The sequence below is a fragment of the Podarcis erhardii genome (assembly GCF_964252035.2).
Source record: "Podarcis erhardii genome assembly, chromosome: 15".
NCBI classification, from domain to species: domain Eukaryota; kingdom Metazoa; phylum Chordata; class Lepidosauria; order Squamata; family Lacertidae; genus Podarcis; species Podarcis erhardii.
In genome coordinates this window covers 40,569,429-40,597,315 of record NC_138505.1, presented here as the reverse complement: position 1 = coordinate 40,597,315, position 27,887 = coordinate 40,569,429, and the positions used below count along the sequence as shown (strand labels likewise).

The 27,887-nt window shown below is 45.3% G+C and overlaps 2 protein-coding genes across 2 annotated transcripts; one reads left to right on the top strand and one right to left on the bottom strand.

The window, feature by feature from the left end:
* The first annotated feature begins 7 nt into the window (after positions 1 to 7).
* Positions 8 to 10,904, top strand: EIF2B1 (eukaryotic translation initiation factor 2B subunit alpha). Its single transcript, XM_081841641.1, has 9 exons — positions 8 to 154; positions 1,619 to 1,720; positions 2,311 to 2,447; positions 4,018 to 4,134; positions 5,161 to 5,277; positions 6,433 to 6,497; positions 7,607 to 7,682; positions 8,797 to 8,922; positions 10,738 to 10,904. Exons 1-9 carry the CDS (start codon positions 142 to 144, stop codon positions 10,891 to 10,893), a joined length of 909 nt encoding a protein of 302 aa, XP_081697767.1. The 5' UTR covers positions 8 to 141; the 3' UTR covers positions 10,894 to 10,904.
* A 191-nt stretch (positions 10,905 to 11,095) lies between these two features.
* Positions 11,096 to 26,272, bottom strand: DDX55 (DEAD-box helicase 55). The gene is made up of 14 exons (XM_081841624.1): positions 26,109 to 26,272; positions 23,125 to 23,175; positions 22,950 to 23,036; positions 21,508 to 21,599; positions 21,337 to 21,399; positions 20,151 to 20,300; positions 19,423 to 19,612; positions 18,868 to 18,950; positions 17,676 to 17,807; positions 16,973 to 17,065; positions 16,652 to 16,766; positions 15,374 to 15,542; positions 13,399 to 13,691; positions 11,096 to 12,428 (listed from the first exon to the last, which is right to left on the bottom strand). Exons 1-14 carry the CDS (start codon positions 26,214 to 26,216, stop codon positions 12,279 to 12,281), a joined length of 1,776 nt encoding a protein of 591 aa, XP_081697750.1. The 5' UTR covers positions 26,217 to 26,272; the 3' UTR covers positions 11,096 to 12,278.
* Positions 26,273 to 27,887: the final 1,615 nt, after the last annotated feature.

Below are 27,887 nucleotides of genomic sequence, written 5' to 3'. Positions count from 1 at the left end.
TCCCTCCCGCTTCCCCGGAAGTAACTGCAGCATGGAAAGGTTTCCGGCGAGGCCAAGCGGCGCGGCGCCGAAGGTTCCGCCCAAGGGGCAGCGCGGATCGGGAGAGCAGCGGGGAAGGTCTGGGCGACATTTTCTCCTACCATGAACGAAGCAGGTAAGGCAGTGAGTGTTGCGCGCTGCGGCTGGTAAATTATTATTATTATTAATAATATTAATATTATTATTGTTATCGTTGTTGTTTCGGTTTTCTAGAGTATGTCCCCAACTCTGTCATCCAAACAGCAACAAAAGGAGGAGATTCCCATCAGTGGCCAAATAAATTTGTATTTTATATATATGTGTGTGTGTTAGATGGAAACAGAATAATATGAAATGGTTTACTGTCAGATATAAACGCATGTTGGTGTTAGCAACAACAACCGCGTGTGAGACTGGCCACTGTTGGTACTGTAATTACCTTGTTCGTGCTTTTATGCATTTCTTTTCCTTCTGACTCCGCTGTTATCAGTTCCACAAACACCCACCTGCATCTCGGGACAGCATATGTTGAAGAGTATATAAACCACAAGAGTTCCCAAAAGCCATGATAAGTGTGTTAACCTTTATGGTGTCACAAGGCTCCCACCTCATAAATGTTATGATTCTGCACCAAATGCAGCTTCCGGATCAAGCTAGAGGGAAGCCCCATACTCAGCGGCGTAGCGTGGGTTGTCAGCACCCGGGGCAAGGCAAGTAATTTGCGCCCCCTAACCCGGGGCAAGGCAAGTAATTTGCGCCCCTAACCCCTAACCTGCCACCGCTGCCAGCTTCTTCTTGCTGCTGCCTGGGCTGGGGTATTTACGGTAAGGTAGCCACGACGGCGGCGGCAGGTCCGTGTCAGGTGATCTGAGGCGAGTTGCCGCTGGTGCTGCCGCCCAAATGACGCCACTTGCCCGAAGGAGGAGGAGGGCAGAGAGGCAAGGAAAATGCAACATGGCCCAGCAGCTGCAGCAGCAGCAGCAGCAGCAGCAGCGGCGGGGGGGGGGGCTGTGAGGAGGGGCTGCCTGGCGCGCCCTCCGCGGCCCTGACACGCGGGGACCGTGACGAGCACTGAGAGCCGCTGCCTGCCGGACGCCTTCAGCCCAGACGCGCACACAGCTCGTCGGTTCCACAAGACATGGGGCTCTGCTACAGCCTGCGCCCGAGGCTCTTCGGCGACTCCGGAGGCGGCGAGCGCCCCCCCCCAGATGTTGCGCCCAGTGCGGCCGGCCCCCCCTGCACCTCCCACGCTACGCCACTGCCCATACTGTCTTTGAACCAGATCAGAATGCTGGTCTTGCTCTCTGATCCTTTTTGACTGGAGATTCTGGGGATTGAATCTGGAACCTTTTTCATAAGATTCAGGGGCTCTGCTGCATAGCTACCTTCTTGTAAAATGTTGTGTCAATTATCATAATTATTGGATCTCTTAATAAAAGCAACTGCGACTGTTTGTGGAGATTCCAAAGCTGACAATTTAAACTACCATTGCAATGAATTTGTAATAACTGAAAGCACAGCTACCGTAGTTTGTGAAGTGTGAAAGCAGAACCTCAATGACTCTCCCCTTTTTCCATCCTGCCCCATATCTTCTTTTCAGAGCTGGTTGAAGCTTTTAAAACCAAGATTACACAGGAGCCAGATGTTGCCTCTGCTGTGGCAGCCATCAATGTCTTGTTGGAGTTCTTGAAGAGGGACAAAGGCACGTAAGGCAATCAGATTGGGTGGGCTGAGCTGTGGAGCTACCAGTTTGCACCTGGTTTTCCGGGAACTTTTGATTTATAGTAAATTTTGCTGTTACCTTGCTGAGTTCAAGGTGCTGGTTTTGGTGTATACAGCATTATACAGCTTGTGACCAGGATACCTGAATACCCCTTATATTCAGCTATTGTGCTCTGCTGGTGAGAGCCTCTTGCAGACGCCATCTTATCCAGAGGCTTGTTCAGCACAATGTAGGAATCAGGCCTTTTAGTATTGGGGTTCCTTCCCTTTGAAATTCCCTCCCTTTAATATTAGACAGGTGCTGTCTCTGTTCAGTACCTACTGAAAACATCCTCTTTCAACAAGCTTTTTAATTGGAGTTCTTGTCCCAGTGTGCATCTGTATTGGAATTGTTTTTAATATGCTTTAAATATGTCTTTCATTCTTTATCACTTGTTATTTGCTGCCCTGGGAGGAAGGGCAGGATATAAACTTAATAAATAAGTAGATCCTGTAAGCTATGTCTGCTCACCCCTGGACAATGCTGTCATTGGGCCTTTAGTAGCTTACTCTCTCCCTCTTTCTGTCAAGGTGAGACAATTCAAGGGTTGAGAGCAAACCTCAAACATGCAATAGAAATTCTCTCTGGTGTTGACTCTTCAGTTGCTGTCTCTTCTGGGGGAGAGCTCTTCTTAAGATTCATCAGCCTCACGTCTTTGGAGAATCCAGTAAGTTTCACTTAGATTTTCATAAAGGGTGGCAAGTGTTTGGTAGTAGTCTTCTTTACACCGTTGTTGGTTTTTAGATGAAGGCAATACAGAGCAGCACCACAAGAGCTGCAATGAAACACGTTTGCCTTGAGTACTCAGGGACTGCCTCTCCCCATATGAACCTGCAATCATCATCTGAGGCCCTTATTTCTGTGCCACCTCCACGAGAGGCCCAGGCGGCAGCAACACAGGAACAGGCCTTTTCTGCGGTGACTCCACATTTGTGGAATGCACTCCCTAGAGAGGCTCACTTGGCACCTTGGTTACATACGGTGGTGCCCCGCAAGACAAACACCTCGCAAGACGGAAAACCCGCTAGACGAAAGGGTTTTCCGTTTTGGAGGCGCTTCGCAAAACGAATTTCCCTATGGGCTTGCTTTGCAAGACGAAAATGTCTTGCAAGTTCCTGCGGGTTTTTTTCCTTTTCCCCCCTTTTCCTAAGCCGCTAAGCGGCTTACCAGCTGATCCGCTGATAAGCCGCTTAACAGCTGATCGCTAAAAGCCGCTAAACCGCTAATAGCGCTAACCCGCTAAGCCGTCAATGGGCTTGCTTCGCAAGGGAACAGATTAATTTCGTCTTGCGAGGCACCACTGTATCTTTAGGAGCCAGGTGAAAACTTTCCTCTTTCCCAGGCCTTTGGCTAATTGAGCAATGTTTGGCCTTTTAAACTGTGGCAGGTATTGTTTTTGTTTGTTCCTGTGTTACGTATTTTTACCTTGTTTTTTTACATTGTTACATTGTTTTTACATTGTAAACTGCCCTGTGATCCTTGGATGAAAGGCAGTATAGAAATTAAATAAATACATAGTTACTTCCTTACTATAATCTGGAACCAGTTTTAAATATCAGGGACCAGCACTGGAACAAATCATGTGCTGGTAACAGTGAAAGAGGACTCTGTAGCATTTGGAAAGTTTGTATATCACTCTGTGCACCTCAGAAGACTCAGAGGATGTCTTTATCACTTTTTCTGTCTCTCTCTCTCTCTCTGGTAAGCCAGTCTTGTAAATAAGCCTATAGAAGTTACTAGCCTGCACCAAACAAAAAAACAGCAGAGGGCTGACAGGAGGAGAATAAATAAATCAGGTTAATAATAAATTTCTGTGCTGGTTGTAGAGGGATGATGGGCTCCTTCCTTCTTCTGCTAACTGGCTCAGTATCTTGCATGCATGCAATTCCTTATCACCTGTGGCTACCAAGCAGTTGCTTGTAAACAAAGTTGTGATAAGCATGATACCCAGGGCATACTCTAGTTTATTTCACTAGATATTTTTTCTTTCTTTTTCCAACTGGTATAACTATAGAAACAGTACAAATTACATAATGCATATCTAGACATGTTAAACATTTCACTTTGAAATTATACAGAATAAGAAACTATATTGTTGTGCTATCATACATATAACAGTAAAGTGCTAATATGGATTATTTTTTATTGTTGTTTATCTGTCAAAAATTAATCAAAGGACTCCACTGGATTATGACTGGAAGATACTCTAATTCTGTTTCTTGTGCTGCTTTTCCCAGGACTATTCCAAATGCAAAGATATCATGATTCAGCGAGGGAAGCTTTTCCTTGCTCGAACCTCTAATTCAAGGAGCAAAATTGCTGAACTCTGCCACACTTTTGTCAAAGATGGTGGGGTAAGTGAGCTTGGGTCATATTAGGGCAAAGAAATAGAGTGAAATGTCTTGTGCGTATCCCACAGATGCTCCATGTGTGTGCAGAAACTGATGCTGGGCAGAAAACATTGTATCCTATGAATTTCTGAGCTAAGCCAGGCATGGAATCATAGAATGGAAAAGACCTTGGAGGTCCTCCAGCCATGCCCTCCGCTCAGGGAGAAGAATCCGCAATGCAGGATGCAACTTTGCTATACAGTGGTGCCCCGCAAGACGAATGCCTCGCAAGACGAAAAACCCGCTAGACAAAAGGGTTTTCCGTTTTGGAGGTGCTTCGCAAGATGGATTTCCCTATGGTCTTGCTTTGCAAGACGAAAATGTCTTGAGAGTTTTTCCGACTCCCCCCCCCCTTTTTCTAAGCCGCTTATCCGCTAAGCCGCTAAAAGCCGCTAATAGCGCTAAGCCGCTAATGGGCTTGCTTCGCAAGATGAAAAAACCGCTAGACGAAGAGACTCGCGGAACGGATTATTTTCGTCTTGCGAGGCACCACTGTGTAACTACCCAGACTAACTAACTAACCATCCAGCCTCTGCTTTAAAACCTCCAACGAAGGAGAGAGTCCACCACCTCCTGAGGTTGTCTGTTCCACCGTCAAACAGCTCTTAATGTCAGAAAGTTCCTGCAATGCAGGGGGTTGGTCTAGATGGGGTCCCTTCCAACACTACGATAATATGATTCTGTGACAGTGGCTATTCACAGGGTTGGCGCCAGAGGCTGGGCATTTGCCAGGCCCCCAAGGCCAGAAGAGGGTCCACTGCCCTAGCATAAGCTGTTTTGTCACAGAGCCCATTTCCAAGTTTTGCATCCATGGCTGATGGCCGTCTGTCCTGGATTCTTTAGTTGAGATTCCTGCGTTGCAGGGAGTTGGACTAGATGACCCTCAGGATCCCATCCAACCTCATGGATGTTAATATAGCCTGGACAGAATCTCGAGTGGATTTCCGTGGCATGCAATAAACTGAAGAATCCTGTGCCTTGCCTCCGCAGAGAATCTTAACTCACGCTTACTCCAAAGTGGTCCTGCGAGTGTTAGAAGCCGCCGTGGAAGCAAAGAAACGTTTCAGTGTCTACATCACTGAATCGCAGCCTGATCAAGCAGGGCAAGTAGATGGGACTTCTCTTTTCTTTATGTTAGGGGCACGAGGCTCTGTGCAAACAGAGGAAGCCATTTGCTGTCTGCCTTTATCTGGAAAGGTTTACCCCCCCCTGCAAATTTAGGGGGCAGTCTTCTGGACACTGAACTTGGAAGTAAGCACACAGCAGATCAGTCTGCAAATTCAGCAGCTGGTAAATCACTTTGATTTAAGAGCAGCCCAAGAATCAATAGGTTTTGGTGAATGGATTTGCCAACTTTTTTTAGGTTGGGCTTTTGCCACATGTCCCATGTTTTAAATTCCTCTTTCTTCCCAGGAAATCAGAATAGTATACAAGATTTTATTTCCTCCACTCCCCAGAATTTTCTGTCCACAGCCACCATGTGAGGTAAGGTAGGCTGAGAGATGGTGATTGGGTCAAAGACCTCACAATGAGCCACATGGTGAGTGGAGATTTGAACCCGGGACTCTGTGTTTACAGTCCAACACTCTACCGTAGTCTTCCCCAACGTGGTGCCCTCCAGGTGTTGGACTAAACTCTGATCATTCCTAGCAATTGGAGGCTGATGGAAGTTGGAGTCCTACAACATCTAGGAGAACCACCTTGGGAAAGCCTGCTCTAACCACTACACAGCACTGCCTCTCTTCCCCTTACTGTTCTGCATGAACCAGAGGATTTGAGGGGGGTGGGGTGGAGAAGAGCAACCTTGCTTCGTGCCAGGCTACAGTGAAGGGAAGAACCAGTGGGAAAGCAGCCAGAGGGCTTGAGGGAGGAGTCTGTTTCACTTTGTGGAAAGGTTTCTCTGCAAATCTCAAAAGACTTGTGGAAGGAGATGTCACCATTGGGGGAATAAATTTGTGGAGCTCCGTAGTTTTCTTAATCTCCAGTGGCACAATGTGAAGCATGTCACTTAGAAATAAACCCCTCTGAGTTCATTAGGACCTGCTCTCTGTTAAATTTGTTTAGACCCGATTTCTTGAAACAACATCCTCAGTGCAAAAGGAGGGGTAGGAGTTGCTGATGATGAGAAGAAAAAACAATTCTATACCAGGAGCTAATTTGATTTTTTAAATATATATATATATTTATTCTGTTATTTTTAGAACACTGTTTTGAACAAAAAAACTATTAATTTTAAAAACCTATTAACAATTACACAGGCAGAAGATGGCAAAGGCACTCAGTAGACTTGGCATTCCTGTGACCATCATCCTGGATGCTGCCGTTGGGTATGTCTGTGTGGTTGGTGCTGCAGCTGGGCTTTTGAAGGGCAGTTGGACATAGTGACCTGCTGTGAGGGCTGCAGGGGAAGACAACCTGCTGCATCCTGGTGTTTAAAGGGCTGGTTCTTGCACTAGTAAGCCAAGGTTGTTGGCCATAGCGCAGTGCGAGAGCGTTTGCCTTGGGTGCAGAAGATCCAAGGTTCAGTCCCCAGAGATTCCAGGTGGGGGTTGGAGAGAGCCTGCCTGAAACCCTGGAGAGCTGCTGCCAGTCTGTGTAGACAGTACTGTGCTAGATGGACCACTGATGGGACTCGGTATATGGCAGCTTCCTGTGTTCCTGTGTCCCCCTCCTTTCCCTTTGGCTGTTCCACGGCTAGTCTTGTGTTTCTCTCCCAAGTGTAAAACAAGTGGCAAGGGGAGGGTAATAATAATAATAATATTATTATAATAATAATAATAAATTTTATTTATATCCCGCCCTCCCCAGCCGAAGCCGGGCTCAGGGCAGCTAACAACAATAAAATAGTACAACATACCAAAATCATTCATTATAAAATTAACTCAAATCAAACTAATGGCAGCCACTGGGCCAGAGCTCTGCGAAGATTGCCGAAGGAGGGGGTCAGACTGTGCCCTGGCCAAAGGCCTGGTGGAACATCTCTGTCTTGCAGGCCCTGCAGAAAGATGTCAAGTCCCACAGGGGCCTAGTCTCTAGTGACAAGAGCGTTCCACCAGATCGGAGCCACAGCCGAAAAAGATCTGGCTCTAGTTGAGGCCAGCCTAACCTCTCTGTGGCCTGGGACCTTCAAGAAGTTTTTATTTGAAGACCGTAAGTTCCTATGTGGGACATACCAGGAGAGGCGGTCCCGTAGGTATGAGGGTCCTAGGCCGTATAGGGCTTTAAAGGTTAAAACCAGCACCTTAAACCTGACCCTGTACTCCATCGGGAGCCAGTGCAGCTGGTATAGCACCGGGTGAATGTGATCTCGCAGCGAGGACCCCGTAAGGTATAGCTGAAAGCGTAACAGGAGTGGCTCTGTGCATCACAGTGGCCCCACCCCAAATAACTCCTTGGATGGAACAGGAATTGAGTTGTTTTTGTTCCTTCTGAACAGCTACATCATGGAGAAAGTGGACCTGGTGATAGTTGGTGCTGAAGGAGTGGTAGAAAATGGAGGAATTATTAACAAGGTAAAGTGCGCGTCTGCCCAGGTTTTTCGTGGCTCTCTAAATACATTTTGGGAAATAGTTGTTTTTCCAGAGCTATCCTGCTAGATCCGAACAAAAGTCCCGTCTTCTCCAACGTCCTGCTTTCTTCCATTGGTTAGCCAGATTATTTAAGGAAGAAGCTCGGGAACAGCAGAAGAAAGTGCTTGTCATTCCTTAGTTTTTTCCCTCCAACACACACACCAAAAAGACTTTAAAAATCCTAGTCAGCTTTCCTTTGTAAAAACTTGTTTGATTCCATCCCCTCTCTTTCTTCCCAGCTGTCCCAAACAAATGTTAGAATTCTGCAGCCTGTATATATTGTTCAAAATAAATAAGCAGCATTGCCTATTTACTTATATGGGGCATAATTGTACATAATACATTCTAATTTTGCTAGTCAAGGGGAGCGACATAAAACTACATAGAGCAGAAGTGTTGACCAGTGGAAAACTTGTTTAGCTGCTCCTCTGTCATCTGAGCAGAAACCATGTATGTCCCTTCTGAGTGGAAACTGCGTTCTTTACAACCATAAGGGCCAGAAAATGGTTTTTTAAAATAAAATAGAATAGAAAGCTAGAATGTGGACCCACACACCCATGTACATATGAATGTTCTGCCTTCTGTGGAATCCTATCATACATGCATAGCATAAGCCTTGCTTATATGTGAACATACCCTTTTTCTCACAGGTTTTGAGACCTGAATCAAGGGAGTTGGTTATTTTTCTTGCAGGTATAATACAGGATACAGTTAAGCGTTTTGAAGTTCCACTGATTTTCAGTGAGGGGGAAAACATGTACTTTATAGCGCAAACCTAGGCATGTCAACTCAGGATGAAATCCCTTTATTTCACAGTAGCTTAGTAGGTATAAAATTGTAGCTTACTTATGTGGGAACCTGATTAAACTCAATGGGGTTTTCTTCTGAGTAGACATTTATATAGGACTGAACTGTAAATCTCTCAACAAGACTTCACTGTGCTTGGTTTTGACAGAATCTTACCCTTGGGGTTTCTTTTGTATCATAAAGCAAGGGGTGTTTGGTTCCTCATCATAACCTGAGAACATTTCTCTCTCTCCCCCCATGGCCTTTTCAGATTGGCACAAATCAAATGGCTGTGTGCGCCAAAGCTCAGAACAAGCCCTTCTACGTGGTGGCAGAGAGCTTCAAGTTTGTGAGACTCTTCCCTCTGAACCAACAGGATGTCCCAGATAAATTTAAGGTAAAGGAAAACTAACTTTGCTTCCTGGTTATCTGCATTCAAAACTCTGTAGCCTGCAATGGGGTGGAAACCTCTGAGGAATTTAATGTCTGATCTTGGAAGTAAATCAGTATAAGGGGCAGCCACCCAGGGATTTGGGGCACTGAGGTGCATTTGTCGCCTTCATTATCAACTTCCAGAATGAATTTGAAAACATTAATGTTTACTCAGGCATTTAGGGACTGAAGAATCCTGTTCCTGGCAACCCTGTAGTGTCAGATGAAGTGTTGTTTTTAATGGTCACTGCTTTTAGATGTTTTTAATTGTAATAGTTTTTCTAATTTTAGCTGCTTTGTTTTTGAATTGTGGGTGGGTGGGCCACCCTGGACTAATTCAGGAGGAAGGGCAGGATGTGCATTCAGTGGAGAAATAAATGGTGGGTGGGTGACACCCAGTTCTTGTCTCTCCATGGCATCTGAATTGGGTGAAGCTGTGCAAGACTTGCCTATTTTTGGCAGTTTTTTTGAGGAGCCACTGATTTCGGCCACTGTTAATAATTTTAATTCAGTGATTGATGGTACATGTTTCTAATAGATTTATCTGTTTTATATTTCTTTATCTGTTTGCTTTGTTGTAAACTGCCCTGTAACTTGTGGAAAGGGCAATATATAAGTTGTCAACTAAGCAAAACCCCACCTTTTATTAAAACCCATACTGTAGCTCGAGCTGAGGAGAGTTCTTTCAGCTATTTATTTCAAGCACTTTCCCCCACATTCTTCAGCCAAAATAGACTCCCAGAGTAGCCTACAAATGCTTACCAATACGACAGTCCCTGCCCTCATGCTTACAATCTAAAAGAATGACATAAAAGGAAAAGGGTTTGGAAATCAAGCTCAGGCATTAGATCTTAGTTACCAAGTTCCTAGGGTCACAATTCAGCAAAGGACAGAGCTGGATCCAAGCGCAGCGGAAGGGCTGCTTCATCCTCTTCCACTTGTGGTGTCGACAGCAGTGAGCTAGATGGGCCTGACTTGGTGTAAGGTAGCTTCCCATTGTCAGCCTGTGTTCAGACTATGCAGCCTGGGCATATGTGTGTTGAATGTTACACATGTACAGAATACTGTAACAGGACCCAAACCAACAGGCTCAAATGGCAAGGAAAAGGATTTAAGCAAAATGTCAGGAGGACCTTCTTGATGGACCACAGGCTGCCTCAGTCTGAATCAGTCTAATAATAATAATAATAATAATAATAATAATAATAATAATTTTTATTTATACCCCGCCCTCCCCAGCCAAGGCCGGGCTCAGGGCGGCTAACAAGCAATAATAAAAACAAGTTGAATGAATACAACTTAAAAACAATATTAATACAACATTAAAATATTGAAACATTAAAATACAGCCTCATCACAGGAGGAGAAAGGAAAAGGAAAAAAGAGAGGGTGGGAATCAAATCAAATACTAATCCTTCTGTCTTAGTATGGTCTGCAAAACTGTGATCCAGCGTTGCAGGCAGGCAACACTCTCAGCCAGGAAATGAACCTGGGACCTTCTGCATGCGAAGCCAAGGCTCTGCCCCCAAGCTGCCTCCCTTCCCTGCAAGGTGCGGCACTCTTGTTCATTAGAGCTTTTAAAGCAGGCGCTGGGTGCCTGCCTATTAGGGACGATGTAGAAGCCAACTTTTCTGAATGGGCAGGTGATTAGACCAGATTACCTTTAGGTGCCTCTCAGCTCTGCGATGCTGTGTTCTAAGTCATGCTGCCAAACTTAGATGAAAAAAGTGTCCTTTCACAGAAAGTGATAACTCACCACTTTTTCTTATTTCTTCCCCAGTACAAAGCGGACACGCTGAATCAGCGTAAGGCACTTACAGAGGAGCATCCCTGGATCGATTATACCTCCCCATCTTTGATCACTCTGCTCTTTACAGACCTTGGGGTCCTGACACCCTCTGCTGTTAGCGATGAACTGATTAAACTCTACTTGTAAAATTGTCCACATCTGGCGTGCCTAAGGGTGATTATGTTTCTCTATCAGCCTGTTAAAAAGGCAAACCCTGTAAGCAAGAAGATTGCTGGTGATGAATCATTGGATGGGCCAATTTGAAGAACCAAACCAAGTCTCTTAAATGGGTTGCATGCAGAGCCCACAATGCAGCTTGGAAAGTTAAACTGTCAGGAACAAATTCACAGAAGGTTCAGATATGTTAGATTTTATTTGTAATTCAGTTTATTACCCACTCTTCACCGTAGGTCTTCTGTTCTGGACCATTATTGAGGATTACACACACATGAAGGTGGTGGGTGGATGGAAGGACCCTGAGTGGGAGGTAGGGAAGACCACCCAGGGGGAGAGGCTGGGAGAAGAAAGGAAAGCTGGGTGGGTCCACCACTTTCTGTGTGAGACAAAACACTAAGAGCTGCCTTTAAGAGAGGAATTTGTATTTTCTTTTTCTTTCTCTGTTTTTATTTAGATTAGTTTCTTTTATCTTACTGTATTATGACAAAGCTTTCATAAAATACAATTTTTAAAAAAAATAATACTAAAATTAAATATATTTTTAAAAATATATCTTTTAAGAAGGCAGGCTTAAGATGATGGAGAACAATTAGTGGCTGATGATTCGAACCTCAATTCTCTTAAATAAGAGAAGCCAGACTTTTTAGAAGGAATGACACAAAATGTTTAAAGCAGACAGCTAGGGAGTGACTACTTACAGTCAATCCCTCAGGCCAGGTAGGCGTGGGAGGCAGAATCCTGCTCCCTTCCTCCTACAAGGAGCTCAGAGTTGGATACACGATCTCCCCCTTGTTAGCCTCATCAGAGTCCAACACAATAGGTTGGGTTGCAACACTGCCCTGAAACCTCCAGATATAGGGTGGTATATAAATTCAATAGATAAATAAAAATAAATAAACACAGCAACTGGGACAAGGCTGCCCAGCAAGAATGTGCCACTGGCTTTGTAGAATGCAACTTACTGCAAGACATGGGTGGGAGGAAAAATCTGGGAACCTTTGCAACATGATGCTTAAAATCTTATCAGCAAAGTGGTCCTTACTCGTAGCTTCCTGGCAAAACCCACACTTTGCCAAACTCAATCCTTGGCACTTCCTGTTAAAAGAATCTCCTGTAGCAGGTCATCAACAGTCTGGCTCAGCAGGCGGTGGCTTCAAGTTGTCCTGATTGAAAGCTGTGCTGGCTGGGGCTCATGAGAGCTGAAGCCCAAATCATCTGTACGGCTCCAAGTTGAACAAGGCTGCTGTAACATAAGGCCCCAACAGCAACAATAGCAAGAGTGAAATGGCACTTGGTATGTGTATATAAAGTTTTATTTGTATCAAAAAGGAGAGTTCAGCTCGACATTTCACCCTTCAGTCTGAGCCTCCTGCCTGGGCCTCCTTCACGCCGTGCAGCAGCTTCTTCTCAAACTCCTCCTCACTGATTTTGCCCTTCTTGAGCCTTTTCAAGAGCCGCGTGTCCTGCAGGAGCTCCTCCATATCCTCGTCCTCCACATCAGAACCCTGCAAGGAAAAGGGGGAGAAGACCAGAGCTTAGCAGGGCACAGAAATACTTGGGCAGCAACTGCCGGCATCATAATGACATTATGCAAATCTATGGTGCAACTGCATTTGGAGGGCTGTCCTGGTTGCTTGACCTCAAAAAGGGTATTGTGGAGCTGGGGAAAGTTCAGAAAAGGGCCACCAAATGACCGACTCCCCTATTAGGAAAGGTTGCAGCGTTTGGGACTTTTTAGTTTGGAGAAAAGGCAAGTAAGAGGCGAGATGACAGAAGTTTATAAAACTATGCAGGGCATTGAGAAAGCAGGTAGTGGAATTCCCCTCTCTCCTAACATTGGAACTCGTGGACACCCAGTGAAGCTGAATGTTGGAAGATTTTGGAGGGATAAATGAAAGTGCTTCATGCAGCACACAGTCAAATATGGAACCCTTAGATGATTTTAAAATAGGAGAAGAGGGATCCTAGCCATGGTGGCTTGGCTCTGCCTCCACAGTTGAGAGGCAGCAATGCTTCTGAATACCAATTGCTGGAAGCTGCAGGAGGGAAGAGCTCTTGTGCTCAGGTCCTGCTTGAAGGTTTCTCAAAAGAAGCATCTAGGTGGCCTCTGTGAGAAGAGGATGCTGGACTAGGTGGCCACTGGGCTGATCCAGCAGGCTCTCCTGATGTTCTTATGACAGACACATAGTTCCAGCTTCCCCCAAACAACTGCATCAAGCCCTCTGCTGCTCCTAGTATTTCTTTATCCACCCTTTTCAGTCAAGACTGGCTCTCAAAAAAGCAGCTTGCAATTAAAATCCACAAGAAAAGATTCAACATGCTAGGTAGATGTGGAGGTGTTGAACTGTAGTTAAGTCAATTAAACTCTACCCAGAGTAGACCCACTGAGATTAATGACTCTTTATTCTCAATAGGTCTACTAGCCCTAGATGCAATCAAAAGAATAAAATAAACATGGTAGAACACTCCCCTCACCTCCTCTCTTTTCCTTTTGGCTGTCATTTTCTTCTTCTTCTCTTTCTTTGATTTCTGCTTGGACCAGGCTTTGTTGCGGGTGAATTTTCTCTGCCCACCGTGCTCCTGCCACTCCTTCCTTCGCTGCTCCAACAGCTTTTGCCTCTGTTTTTCTCTGTTCTTGTCCTTGAAGGCAATCGTGTCTGTGTCAATATCAACAGGCGTGAAGTCCGAAAAGCACTTGCCTTTCAGCTCCGGCATCCGTGGCATCTTCAGCAAACCAAAACCGCGGGCCAGGCTACTAAAGTCCAAGTCTGTTGAGGGGGGCGGGGGAGAAGAGAGGGAGAAAAGTATATGGATGGATCAAGCCACATACAGAAACCATGTGACAAAGCAGAGACTACACAGGCCAGCTGGGATGTCACAATAAAACCAGGACCACCAAGCTTTTGGGGGCCAGTGAGCACATTTGGAATTTAGAGAAAGTACCATGGGCGCCAGTCACAAAATGGCTGGTGATGGGTATGTGGCATTACATGAAATGGCTGTTGCATCTAAAAGGGGAGAGAGAGAGGCAGACTGACAAAAATGGTTCAAGCATGCCCCACTCGTGCCCCAATGGAGAAAGCACCTGCATCAGCCACCTCCATTCTTGCTCACAGAGTATCTCCCTGCACCCACCCTCTGTGGAGAATGGGAGGGAGAGTGCTCGATTTGGGAGATGCTCAGCCACTGCAAACAAGAAAATTAGCAGGAAAAGAGTCTTGTGGATTGTGAATTTTTGAAGGGATAATTCATGGGAGGTGCCATAGACAGGTTGGCTATTGGCGCCCATGGGATAAACCATGGTTTACTGTCCTCCTTTAAAATAAAATACTCTACAAAAAAAGTATAATATACAGAGTTGCCGGTTCCTGATAGGGAAAAATACACATTTTAATAATTGTGTGATGAGAAACTGCTTAAGTACACATTGCAGATCAAAATACTTTTGAGGATTTTGAGTATCCCAAAATACTTTGGGAGGACCATTAGCAAGCCCTGGGCTCATGTTATGCCCCCTTCCTCTCCTCAGATATGGCTGTGAGGAGATGAGAAACTTCCATTTCTGATAAACGTAGGATTAGTGTTAACATCAGAACCATACCTTGGGGTTTCATCTTAACTTACTGTGGGGCCTGCAGTCTGCCTGAGCCAGGAATCTCTCCTGGGAGTGACAAGGTGGCTCCGATGCCTGCAGGCTCTGTGCTGCCCAAAACAGCAGCGTGGGGCTTGCTTCTGGCCGCCGCCTCTCAGTCACCCTACAGCTGAAGGGGGGGCAAGGCTCTGCACAGCACACTCTGCCCCCCCCCAGACACCCAAGCGACTAGCTACGCTGCTGATAAACAAGCTGACTTCACAACACATGATTTGAAGTTGGCTTGTTTCTACAAACCATAATTAAAATCAACCAGTTTGCTCGGTTTGCATGAAATGACAAGCTGTGGTTAATCAAAGCCAAAAGCTTAGGCTTTAGACTTCTTCCTCATGGCCTTGGCGGAGAAGGAAAGGAGAAGACAAAGCTTGTGAGAAGCTACGTCACTAGCCAGAGACAGAGGTCAAGAAGGGGCAGCGCAGCTTAGGGGTAGAGCATTTGCTTTCAATACAGAAGGTTCTGGGTTCAATCTAGGGTGAGGAGCAAGACAAATTTAATAAATAAATTATAAATCTCTAGGTAAAGGCTAGGAATGTCCCCTGTCTGAAACTTTAAGAAAGCCACTGCCAGGAAGCATTGTCTATACTGCACTAAATGGGCCAATGATCTGACTCAGTAAAAAGCAGCATATGCCAGCAGGGGCCCTTCCAGATGTTTTCGACTAGAACTCCCTGATGCCTGGGCTGATGATGGGAAGTTGTGGAAGGTACCAGGTTGGTGACGGCTGCCATAGAGCATTCCTGAATCAAAACAGCCAGTAGAAAGCACACACCACACACACACACCCCTAGTGCAAATTACCTTTCATCCTGAAGATTAGGTTGCACTCGTGTTTGGCATAAGCCTGCACGTAAGATACAAAGGCCTTCATCCCCTTCTCATAGAAAGCTCTGTCAGCCAGACTGAGAGACTTCAGCTTCGGCAGGACATCTGCCACGTTGCTCTGCAGTTTCATTTCCTGCATGGGACACTGTCAAGAGGAGTCCAGTTTCAAATTATCTGAAACAAGACACTGGGAGTGCACCCCTTAATTCAGCTACTTTTAAATACGACATACCATGTGAAGAATTTTGCAAGTCAGAAGACTTTTTCTGCACATCATCTTTGCCCCAAAAAAGCTTGCCAAAGATTTGTGCAGAAGGGAGAATTTCTGAAGGTGCATTTCCCCCCACTAGGAGTACTGCATAAGCAGGAAAAGTCACACCTGTCAATAATTACTTATTTATTAATTTCATTTATTGTCTCCCATAGAGCATCCCAAAGCAGTAAGACAACAATTTCACATCCAATAGAGAGGCAGACTAGGATACAAATCTCCACATAAAAGATCCATTGGAAAAGGAAGTCTAATAGGCACCAAGGGGAAGTAGAAGGCACCTGTTTCTGACACATTCTGAAAAGCAGGTGCCACCACACTAAAGGCTTCATCCCTACACTGTACAGAACAGATCTAGTAAGACAGAATTGCAGGAGGCCCTCACCTGCAGAGGACAGTGCCTAAACGGCCTCGGTCCAGTATACCTGAAGGAGCGTCTCCACCCCCATCATTCTGCCCGGACGCTGAGGTCCAGCGCCGAGGGCCTTCTGGCGGTTCCCTCATTGCGAGAAGTAAAGCTACAGGGAACCAGGCAGAGGGCCTTCTCGGTAGTGGCGCCCGCCCTGTGGAACGCCCTTCCAGCAGATGTCAAAGCGATAAACAACTACCTGACATTCAGAAGACATCTTAAGGCAGCCCTGTTCAGGGAAGTTTTTAACGTGTGATATTTTATTGTATTTTTGCTTTCTATGGAAGCCGCCCAGAGTGGCTGGGGAGGCCCAGCCAGATGGGCGGGGTATAAATAATAAATTATTATTATTATTATTATTATTATTATTATTATTATTATTATTATTATTATTATTATTATTATTACAAGGAGTGAGACAATCTTTTAGGTCTCCTGGTCCCTAAAAGATGTAGAGGACTTTGTAGAACAGTCAATATTCCTTCCCCATCACAGATTATTCAGGAACTGCATTCTCAGTGGAACCTAGAAGCATTCTCCCTTTCCATTTTTGAAAACAGAGAAGCCCACGCACCTTTTGGTTAATGGCTAGAAAACTGACGTAGGCTTCTTCCATGGGAAGCAGGAAAACAAGTGCGTTGCCCAGGTGCCCGATGCGTGCAGTGCGGCCACAGCGATGAACGAAGGCACTGGAACAGAGGGAGAAAGTGGTTCAACACGAGGAAAAGGCACACCTCCTTGGAGGAAAGCACAGGCCCCCACATTTGTATGCTATCACTGCTGAGCTCAGCAGACCCTTTACTTCCCACTTTTTTGCAGCCATGAACCAGAGTGGCCATTAAAGATGGGAGGCATTCTTAAAGAGAAGGGGAAAAAGGGGAGGAACACTCAGTACCTTGCATTGCTTGGAGGGTCACACTGCAAAACCCAGTTCACCTCTGGAATGTCTATGCCTCGGGCCATCACATCGGTGCAAACCAGAATGCCACTAAGAAATCATGGGGAAATGCAAAGTTTTAGGAGGGGACGGAAATAAAACTGAAATAACCTAGTGATTCTCCCAACTTAATTGGCTCCCATATGCAGAACGTTGGTCCTGCAACAAAAAGGTGCAGCGTGGAGCAGCGCTGATCAGGAATCCAGCCACTCTATTTCCCCTTCCCACCTAAAAAAAATCTATCAACATTCTGTAGCCACAGAGCATGCTCAGTCCTCACTGGGGTGTTTTTGAGCCCTGCCTGCCTGCCCGGCCGCCACTTTTAGGGTTTGTTTTCTAAAGATGCTTGGGACTTCTACAAACCTTTGAGTTCTGCCAAGTCTGCTGATATCTCCCTGTTATACATGGATGGTACTATTTTGGCTACAGAAGAATCGACAGTTGCAGACTGAACATTAGAAATAGAGGAAATGACCCTGAAGCAAACAGTCCTGAAGTCTTAGCAGTTTTTCCAACAGTCTTACACCTAAATCATATATATATATATATATGTGTGTGTGTGTGTTGGGGGGGTGCGTGAGAGAGAGAGAGAGAGAGAGAGATGCACACACACATATTTCTAGCAGTTGGCTAAACCAGTCCTTATGAAAATGCATCTCACCTTGGAAGTTTCCGGAACTCCGTGAAGATCCTATTCCGTTTGTGTTTCATTTTCCCATGGATGCACATTATTTTCACATTCTTAATCAAGGATTCCAAAGTCTTCCCAAAATACTCCACGCAAGCGCAGGTACTGGAAGTATAAACAAAATGCCACAAAATGGGTCAGCTTTGTGATTCTTCATTTTTGACGGCCTAAAGGCCAAGATCCAAAGACTGGTGAAACTACTTTGACCAGAGCTCAAGGCAGGAGAGTATGATTACCTCAAGAGCATTGCAGACGAAGGAGCTGAAGCTGGAAAAGAGCAGCTTCCTTGAGGCGATGCTCTACCAGAGTAGTTAAAAATCTAAATGAATCAGTCCCTCTACACCTGTCCTCCACGCCCCCAAGGAGGGCCTTCCCCCTTCAAGCTGAGTTTCCCAGGAGTGCCCCATGCCACAGAGGCAATAGGGAACCTTGACTTGTTACAACAGGAATTGTGAACCTCCAATGTTGCTGGACATCCCAACCCTCACCAGCACCAACCAGGATGGCCGATGGTTGGGAATGATGGGAACTGGAGTCCAGAAGGTACCGTATTGGCCTGAATAAAAGCCTCACTTTTTCCCAAATTCTGACAGTCAAAAGTGCGACATAAATTCGCGACCTTACAAAAATTAGCTTTTACGATATCGCTGCTGAAACAGACATACGGTAAAACAGAAAGCGTGTGAGTGCCTGCGGAATTTTAAGGGAGCGACTTATATCCGGGTATTGTCTTTTTTTCTTTTCCCCCCTTGAATTTTAAAGGTGCAACTTATATTCAGGCCAATATGGTAATTCTGAGGACACCCCTTTAGCTACTGAGCCAACAAATTAGAGTGCTTGGAGTGGTAGACAGTTCTATTTTTAAAACAAAACAAAACCAAAAACATTTCTGTATGTGTTTCAATCTACTTTCCTTTTCTCAATGCTGAGTGAGACATGGATCACGTCATGGGCATTTCTTTCCCGGATGAAGATATATCTGAACAGCTAAGGATGGGGAACCTGTCCCCACACACACACACACATTGCTGGACCCCCAACTCCCATCAGCCCCAGCCATTATGTTCAATAGTCTGGAATGATGGGGCTTAGGGGCCAGCAACATCTGGAGGGCCACAGGTTGCCCCAGCCCTGTGTTAAAGGACCTCCCTGCCCTTAGCATCACCTGAAAAAGACAAGGTGTTTTTCTGCCTTGTGTTGGCGAAGGAAGTGGACCAGCTGGTTAAATTTTTCTTCTGCTTTGCAGATCTAAAAAGAGGAGGACAGAAACATAAAGAGGCAGGGATAAATAGATGGCAGCAGGAAGCAACAAAACACAACAAACACCAGAGCCGATCAAAGCCCTCCTTAAAACCCTTTTCAAGATCAAATCTGAAAGCTTCCCTTTAGACTGCAACTGTTAACCAAAAAAAAAATATTAAAAAATCTCAATTACAGTCACACCTTGGTTCTCAAACATAATCCGTTCTAGAAGTCCATTCGACTTCTGAAAATGTTCAAAAACCAAGGCGCAGCTTCTGACTGGCTGCAGGAGCTATAGGGTTATAACCAACAAAGCTGTCCTAGTCGGGCAAGGACAATGGACTTGCACAATGGACTTTCTCCTTCCTCTCCCTTTCTTACCTCCCACAGAAACCTCTGCTTGAGAGAGCTGAGGGAGACTCCCAGAACCTGACATGGCTGAAGGGAGCTTCCTGGGTTACTCTAGAGCCATCCTCACCATGTAGTAGTTTTGGAGGCGGGTGGGGGTCTTCTGAGTGTTGCTCGCTGCCATTCCCTTCTCCTTCACCGAGATGCGGACAGGGTTCCGGAGACCAGCCCTCACCAGGTTCTCGACTTCTTGAGTTTGAGTTGCCGAAAAGAGCCCCGTTCGTCTCTGCTTGGGCAACAAGTCCAGAATGGTATTTAAACTGCAAGCGAACACAGTTAGAAAGGTCAGAAGAGCTCTTCTGAATCAAGGCCAAAGATACACAAGGGGAGAACTTTATTCAGTCTTCATTTTAAAGGAAACCAAGCTAACGCTAATGATATGGATTAACATGTAGATAAAAACAGTCATCGTTTGGATTGTGCACTTCTCCAAATTTTGCAATGCAGTTTTGGTTTAAAAATGCATATATTCTGTTTTAGAGTGGGAATGTGTACAAAATGTATGTTTCAGGGACAAGTACATGCACAATGTTTGCTTTAGGGGGAAATGCATACAATTTAAGCAAATGTTTGGGTAGTATTTTTAAAAGCCACAGAAAGCAAGATGGAATGAACTCAACACCAGCAAAACTGTCACAGAATGGCAATAAACTGATCCATCCATCCATACTTCTTAGTCCCAAAGTGCTCAATCAGATGTCTTGCAATTTAACTATTATGAAATTTATAATACAGCTCAAGAGCAGGCAACAATCAAAAGTGCTGGTGGAAGGTCCCCCTTACTCCCAAAGCAAATACCTTGCTTCAAAGCCCATATCCAGAAGCCGGTCTGCTTCATCCAAGACCAAAACATCCAGAGATTTCACAGAGCTGGCCAAATCCAGCCCATCTGATTTTCTCCTGAACATGTCCTCCAAACGGCCTGGAGTAGCTACCAAGATGTGTCCACTGTTGGGTATAGAGGGGAAAACCTCATTTTTATGGTTGGCTTGGGGGAAAGTTCATAACTGCAGGGAAAGTCACAGGAGAGTCCAATCTTTTTGGAACTGGGATCAATACAATCAAGAAAGAAATGAAGAAGGAAAAGGAGATGTTCTTTGTCTGTGCACTAGCATATATCACAAACACAGCTGCCACCTCTTCCTCCCCCTTGCACAAAAACCTTTTACTCCACTGCCACCAGGCTCTTGCTGAATGCTTGAGAAGCCCAAAATGCAAACAATGAGAACCAAAGTGACATTTTCAAATCTTATGACTTCTAAGCTCCTGTTGGTGCTCCAGTATTAATAGGAGAGAACAAAATATGAAAGCATGTCAAAAACTGCTTTTGTGAAATTCCACTGAAATTAAGCTAGTCAACCATGTGCTTAGAATCTTAGGATTGTAGAGTTGAAAGGGAATGCAGAAATCTTTTTTGCCCAACATGGGGCTCAAACCCACAACCCTGAAGTTAACAGCCTCATGCTCTACTAACTGAGCTATCAGAGATCAAATTATTACTAGGACCCACAAGGATCAAATGGCACAGCACTGTCCATACCCAATGGACAGATAGGGGCTGGGGAGTTGCTATAATAAATCTCAATAATATCTAAAGATACAAAAAAATAGTATCAATAGCCACCAAACCCCCCCCAAAAAAAAACCTAAATAAGAGTTTGTTCAGCAGCCTCAGCTTTTGCAGCTGGAGTCAAGTCAGGGCCCCACCCTCCCAGGTCAGGTGGGAAAAGGCCAGCAAGGCAGGGACCAAGTCTCCCAAGACACACAGCCAAGATGGTCCTATGATGTATCATTGCTTTTCTCCTATATTTACACTGGGACAAACTGGTTGAATAATCCCAAGTGCAGATCCATGGAATTGCTACTGAGCTAGGATTCTACCCAGAAAATGCAGGACACATAGTAATTTCAAACTCGAAGGAGTTCAGAAAATCTGATGTCCAAGTAGTAAGATTTCAGCAGCACTGGCCAGTCAGCAACTCACCCTCGTTCTTTGAATCTTTCTACATCTTCCATGGGATTCTTTCCGCCGATTAGAAGGCACTGGCTGAAACAAAGCACACACATGCTATTCAAAAAAGCCACCAAAGTGAGTCATCATGCCCAGCTTCTTAGCAATCAGAATCATTTATGTAAGAATCATTTACATTATTACCTAAACTGTGGGAAATACTTTGTGAAATGGGATATCACTTCGTCTATTTGAATGGCAAGCTCTCGTGTGGGAGTGATGATAACAGCACCAACCTGAAACATCAGAAAGAAAATGGGAGGGAAATATACAGGCCAACTATTTTCTTCAATGCAATCCGCTCCTCCATCCTGAACAAATGCAGCTGGCAGCACTTCCTGCGGATTTGAACTGAATTGAGGTGATGACAGAGTGGCTGAGGATCCAGAGAAATGCAGATGACATGGGGCTCAACACACTTTGAGCTCCTTATGTATGGCTGTCAAACAGGGGTGAATCAAAAGCTGCTACACCATAGCTGTTTGGCTGGATGTGCCACTACTGCTGCCTCTCTGCTTTTGGGGAACGAAGTAGCCTGCGGCTACCTGCCAGAGACAGGAGAGGTTTGCAGCTGTGGAGCACTTTTCTTTAGACAAGGAGGTGGTGTTAGGAAACAAGCTTGCTCCATCTTCCATGCAACAGCCCATTAGATTTCTGAAGATAGCTATCATATCTCCTCTGTCTCCTTTTTACCATGCTAAACATATGAAGTTAAGAAGCTGCTTCGTATTGATCAAACCCTTAGTCCATCCAACTCAGTATGGTCCACACCACAGGTAGCCAATCTCATGGGTGACCTCAACTCCCATCATACCTCTGACCATTGGCCATGCTGGCTGAGGCTAATGGGAATTAAGGTGTAACAACATCTAGAGGCCAGCCGATTGGCTTGATCTATACTGACTACACTGACTGGCAATGACTCTCCAGGGTTTGAAGATTTGAACCCGGATCCTTTTGCATACAAAGCAGATGCCTTACCACTGAGCTATGACTCCTCCCTCAAGGAATTGCACATGGTGACTTGCTTACCTGCTCCTGCCAGAAATTAAAGCACTCCACAGCCACAACCTCCTTTCATCTCAGACAAATGGCTTCAACACACCTTGATTCCCAAGAAGAAATGGCAGTGATGGAATAGCCAGTCAAGTGACTCTAACACTGCAGATTTTGAACTGCTGCTATGCTACAGTCAAATGTTCGCTGAAGAGAAACCTCAGAAATCACAGCACTTTCAGTCTCGTTATTTCAGTCTTCCTCTGCCCTAAGAGTGCAAATTATGGTTCACAGTGGAATGCATTAGGTAAGAAAACCACTCTTAGGTCAGATGTAGGTAAACCATCTACAACTGTGAACCGCCTTGAGACCTCTGGGTATAGGGCGGTATATAAATTAAATATATAAATAAGCCCTTAGAACACTGGAAATAAGCTATGTAAGTGACAAGTCTTTTTTGCTAGCCCTCTGCAGAAAACAGAAATGAAATATCAATGTTCTTAGGCTCCTGGGAACCAATTGCTCAAAACTATTCTCCCAATCTTCCTATTTTTTAAAAAACAGGGCAGAAAAGAACAGTGACATTTTACCTGCATTTTCTTGAGCTTTTCTTCCCGTCGGAGAAGAATTTCTATGATTGGAATAACAAAAGCTAAAGTTTTTCCACTGCCAGTTACCTGCAGACACGAAAACAAGAGACATCAAAAACAGTTCTTTCAGCAAAAGGCCAAAAGTCACGGGGAAGTTGAGCAGCAAGACACTTACCGCCTCAGCTGCCACATCCTTATTTGTCATAAACAAAGGAATCGTTGCAGACTAGAAGAGAGGCAGAAGTGTAAAAAAAAGGATTATTATTATTTCATTTTTAAAATTTAGTCCCTCTGTAATTTTCAAAAGGAACTCAAGATGGCTAACTAATCCAAGCATTCCAACAATATTAAAATATGTAACAATCCACATTCCAATGCCCATCAAGAAATCAAGGTATTCACATAAAAACCTATGATAAATTTCCAAAAACGGTCAACATAACTAAAATATCAAACAAAAACAAGAAAAAGAAATTACGGGGCAATGCTAAGTGACAGGATAGGGAACCTGTGACCTGCCAATGTTGTTGGACACCAATTCCCATCAGCCTCAGCTAGCCGCGACAATGGGCAGGGATGATGGAAGTTGCAGTCCAACAACTTATAAAGAGTCACAAACCCCCAAACCTTGTTTTAAAGAGAACTGCAGGCAGAGGGAATATTGGGGAAATAATCTTTCTATTAAAGCAGGTGATGTAAAGCAGATGCTGCTGCTGGAACCGTAGTCTTTTATTTTATTACATAAATTTATTACATTGGCACTTGCTCTGCTGCCTGTTTGGTGCCTATTGAAGACCTTCCTCTTTCCACAAGCCTTTTACGCTTTCCCAGTCTGCATCTGTACAGCGGTACCTCAGGTTACAGACACTTCAGGTTACAGACTCCGCTAACCCAGAAATAGTACCTTGGGTTAAGAATTTTGCTTCAGGATGAGAACAGAAATTGTGCTCAAGCGGCGCAGCGGCAGCGGGAGGCTCCATTAGCTAAAATGGTGCTTCAGGTTAAGAACGGACTTTTGAAACGAATTAAGTACGTAACCAGAGGTACCACTGTACTGGAATTGTTTTTAAGATGTTTCTTTGTTTTATCTCTTGTTGTTTGCCGACCTAGAGTTCTTTGGGAGGAAGGACAGGATATTAACTTAATTAACAAAGAAAGAAGAAATATGCCACTTTTCCTCCAAGGAGCTCAGAGTTCTCCCCCTCTCAATTTTATCCTCACAACAACTCTTGACAGGTAGGTTAGGCTAAGAGACAGTGACTGGCCCCAGACCACTCAGTGGACTTCATGCCTGAGTGGGGAGTTGAACCCTGTCTCCAAGATTCTAGTCCAACACTCTAACCACTATGGGGGCTGCTCTGAAAGCGTTACTTTGTAAGGGAGACATAGTACTGGTAAAGATGTGTGGAGTGGACCTGATGAGCACCCGAATGAATGGGAGACCACTGCAATCCTGCCCATATGCAACCTGGCTAAAGCTGCACCAAAATCCTTGCTGTATGGCTCCACCATCAGAGGTGAGGCACATTATGACTGGGAAGAGGTCCTTCTCACTTGCGACGCCATTCGTGGAACTCTATCACAACAGAAGCTTATTTGGCACCAACTAAGCTGTATTTTCAGTGCCAAACAGTATTTGTATTCTTGTTTTGAGTGACTGTTTCCTATACCTGTTTGCTAATAGTCTGGAGTCTTCCCCTCCACACTCGTAGAAGCGTTGTTTTGAGTACAGAACATGGGTAGGCAAACTAAGGCCCGGGTGCCGGATCCGACCCAATCACCTTCTAAATGTGTCATTTTATTTAAAATGCATCTCTGGGTTATTTGTGGGGCATAGGAATTCGTTCATTCCCCCCCCCCCCAAAAAAAAATATAGTCTGAAGGTCTGAGGGACAGTGGACCAGCCCCCTGCTGAAAGTTTGCTGACCCCTGGTATAGAATGTTGATCACTGTTTTGTTGATTTCTAGCGAGTCGTTTCCTGAGCCCTGGTGTATTTCTTGTAGGAAGACAATGTAGTTTCATGGTGTTTATGCACGAGGCACTGCCCTCTCGATCTTCATGTTGGGCACCCCTGGCTCTCCGGTGCTTGTGGTGGCGGCGTTGGCAGCATGGGGACCAGCTAGAGAGCCCTGTTGGTGCTGGCGATCCCTATGAGCTTGGTGTGGCCGTGGCGCTTGCCATCTTGCCTTGCCAGAAGACAAGCATACTTACTTTTGAGTAAAGATACATAGGACTGCAAAGGTACACAATCAACTACTCTGAAAGCAGAACTTACTTACAGTGGTACCTCTGGTTACGTACTTAATTTGTTCCGGAGGTCTGTTCTTAACCTGAAACTGTTCTTAACCTGAAGCACCATTTTAGCTAATGGGGCCTCCCGCTGATGCGCGATTTCTGTTCTCATCCTGAAGCAAAGTTCTTAACCCAAGGTACTATTTCTGGGTTAGCGGAGTCTGTAACCTGAAGCGTATGTAACCTGGAGCATCTGCAACCCGAGGTACCACTGTATTTCTAACTCACACTTTTCCACAACCATCTTCAAGCCAGGATGCAACATAATTAATATTCCATCCAAGAGCCATGATTTAAAGGGGGGGGCACCAGTAACAAGAGCAATACATGCCAGAGAGAGTGGGTTTGGTGCAAAAATCCAGGCTCATTTGGGTTGCAATATGTGCATTACACATATACATCTATATACCTAGAATCTATATACCTATATACCTATATATATACCTATATACCTATATACCTATATACCTAGATAAACACACATATGCATGATACACAGCGCTCACAAGCATGCTGGCTCTCATCTCTTTTAAGGAAAGAATCACAGAAGCGTGGCGCTGGAAGGAACCTCGGGAGTCATCTAGTCCACCCCCTTCCCGAGCAGGGAGATCAGAGCCAGCCAGTGGCATAGAGTGGGGGTGCAGGGGGGGCCGGCCGCACCGGGCGCAACATCTGGGGGTTAGGGTTAGGGGGCGCAAATCCACGGGTTAGGGGGCGCAAATCCACGGGTTAGGGGGCGCAAATCCACGGGTTAGGGGGCGCAAATCTACGGGTTAGGGGGCGCAAATTTCTTGCCTTGCCCCGGGTGCTGACAACCCACGCTACGCCACTGGAGCCGGCTCCCTTTCCCGGTCCCCGCTGCCTACCTGCACCGGCGTCATGTGCGTGAAGCCCAGCTCCCGCAAGGCCCGTCCCACGCCAGGGCTCAGCCGGACGGGCAGCGAGTCCCACGTTCCCTCGGTCACCGTCTCCATGCTCCCGGGCGCGCAGCTCCCCGTCCCCGCGGCAGCCAATCCGCGTCCGCCCTTCTTGCGGTCCCCCAGCGGGCAGGCGTCCTCCGCCTTAAGCGGCCGTTCCGGGAAACAGAACTGCGGAACTTTAGTTCCGCGTCAGCGCTGAGCGGCGCGGGGCGCAGGGAGCAGGCGGCCGCCTTGCGAGAACAGCTCCGCGGGGTCACAGTTTGCTTCCTTTAAAATCCTGCTGAGTTTTTTGTTTGTTTGTTTGTTTGTTTTAAATAATATTTATTCAAACTTTTCAAGATTACAGAGCAGAAAAAAATAAAAAAAATTATTAAGTTAAAAAAAAAAGGTGAAAGGACTTGCTGAAATAAAAATTTGAACTTGAATACAGAAATGGGAGGTGTGAGGAGGTCAAGAAAATAAGTAAAGGGAAATTGATTATGTAAGTGATTCAATTTGCTTTTCTTTTTTCTTTTTTTAATGATTGTATTTTTCTTTTTTTCCTGTTTTTTTCTGCTCTTTTTTATTTTTCTTTTCCTGCTTTTTGTTTCCTTTAAAATCCTGCCGAGTTACCCATTCCTGCAAAACTCTGGAATCCACAGCTCATTGTCAACAGACACGGGTGTCAGTAGTGGGATACGAACCCTGCTTCCATTCAGAGACCAGAACAGAGCCAGAAGTACGAATGGCTGTGAAAAGACCAAAAAGATTTGGAGGAAAGTTCATTTCGAAATGAAAAAATGTAAAAAAAAAAAACTAAATGTGCATTGGACCCCAAAACTATGTCATTGGGAATGACTCCCTCGGCTACTGTATTGTGGAAATCGTCAGTGGAACTATTTAGTTATATGACCACAGCAGTCAGAGTGGTGTTGGCTAGGAAGACGCAAGATCTACCCACCCTGGAAGAATGGCAGATGAAGATGATCGATTATATGGGACTGGCAGAAATGACCGGCAGAATCCGGGACCAGGGAGAAGAGGCGGCGGAAGAAGATTGGAAGAAGTTTAAAGACTGTTGTGTATTGAGTCAAAGGATTTTATATCTGTATTATTACTGTCTGTATTTGCATTAGGGTAAAGTAACTGCCTTTTGGTTCCAGAGGGTACAGCTACTATTGGTTCATTTAAGCTGCTGTATTTGGATCCTCTGTCTTATTGGTTGCCTCCAAAAGGCAGGACTGTGATTGCCTGATACTGTTCCCTCCAAAATGTATCCTTTCTCGCTAGTTCCCTGTCCCTATAAATGTAGCTCTCCCCTCCTCAAGTCTCAGTCTTGTTGCGTTAATAAAGAAGTGTTACTAGAGAACTGTCTCCAGCATATTATGTCAAAAGAGCTGAAATCACAAACCCCACGTCACAACAACTGGCGACGAAGGTGGGATCCGGAATGCTGAGGAGCGGTTAAACGCAGCCCTGCCTCAAAGTCCGGATTGTAGCTAAGAACAAGACTCACTGGCCGGCTGAGAAGACGACCCTGCCCACAGGACAATGGAGAGTCCAAGGGTATTGGAGCCCTTCCAGCCATCAGAGCCCCACACGTGGGAAGACTACGTCGAACGCTTCGAGTTCTTCGCAGTGGCTCAAGGGATCACCGATGCCAGCAAAAGAAGGGCCACATTCCGGAGCTACTGTGGGCCTGAGACCTTCAAGCTGGCCAAGGCATTGCTTGCCCCAGCAAAGCTA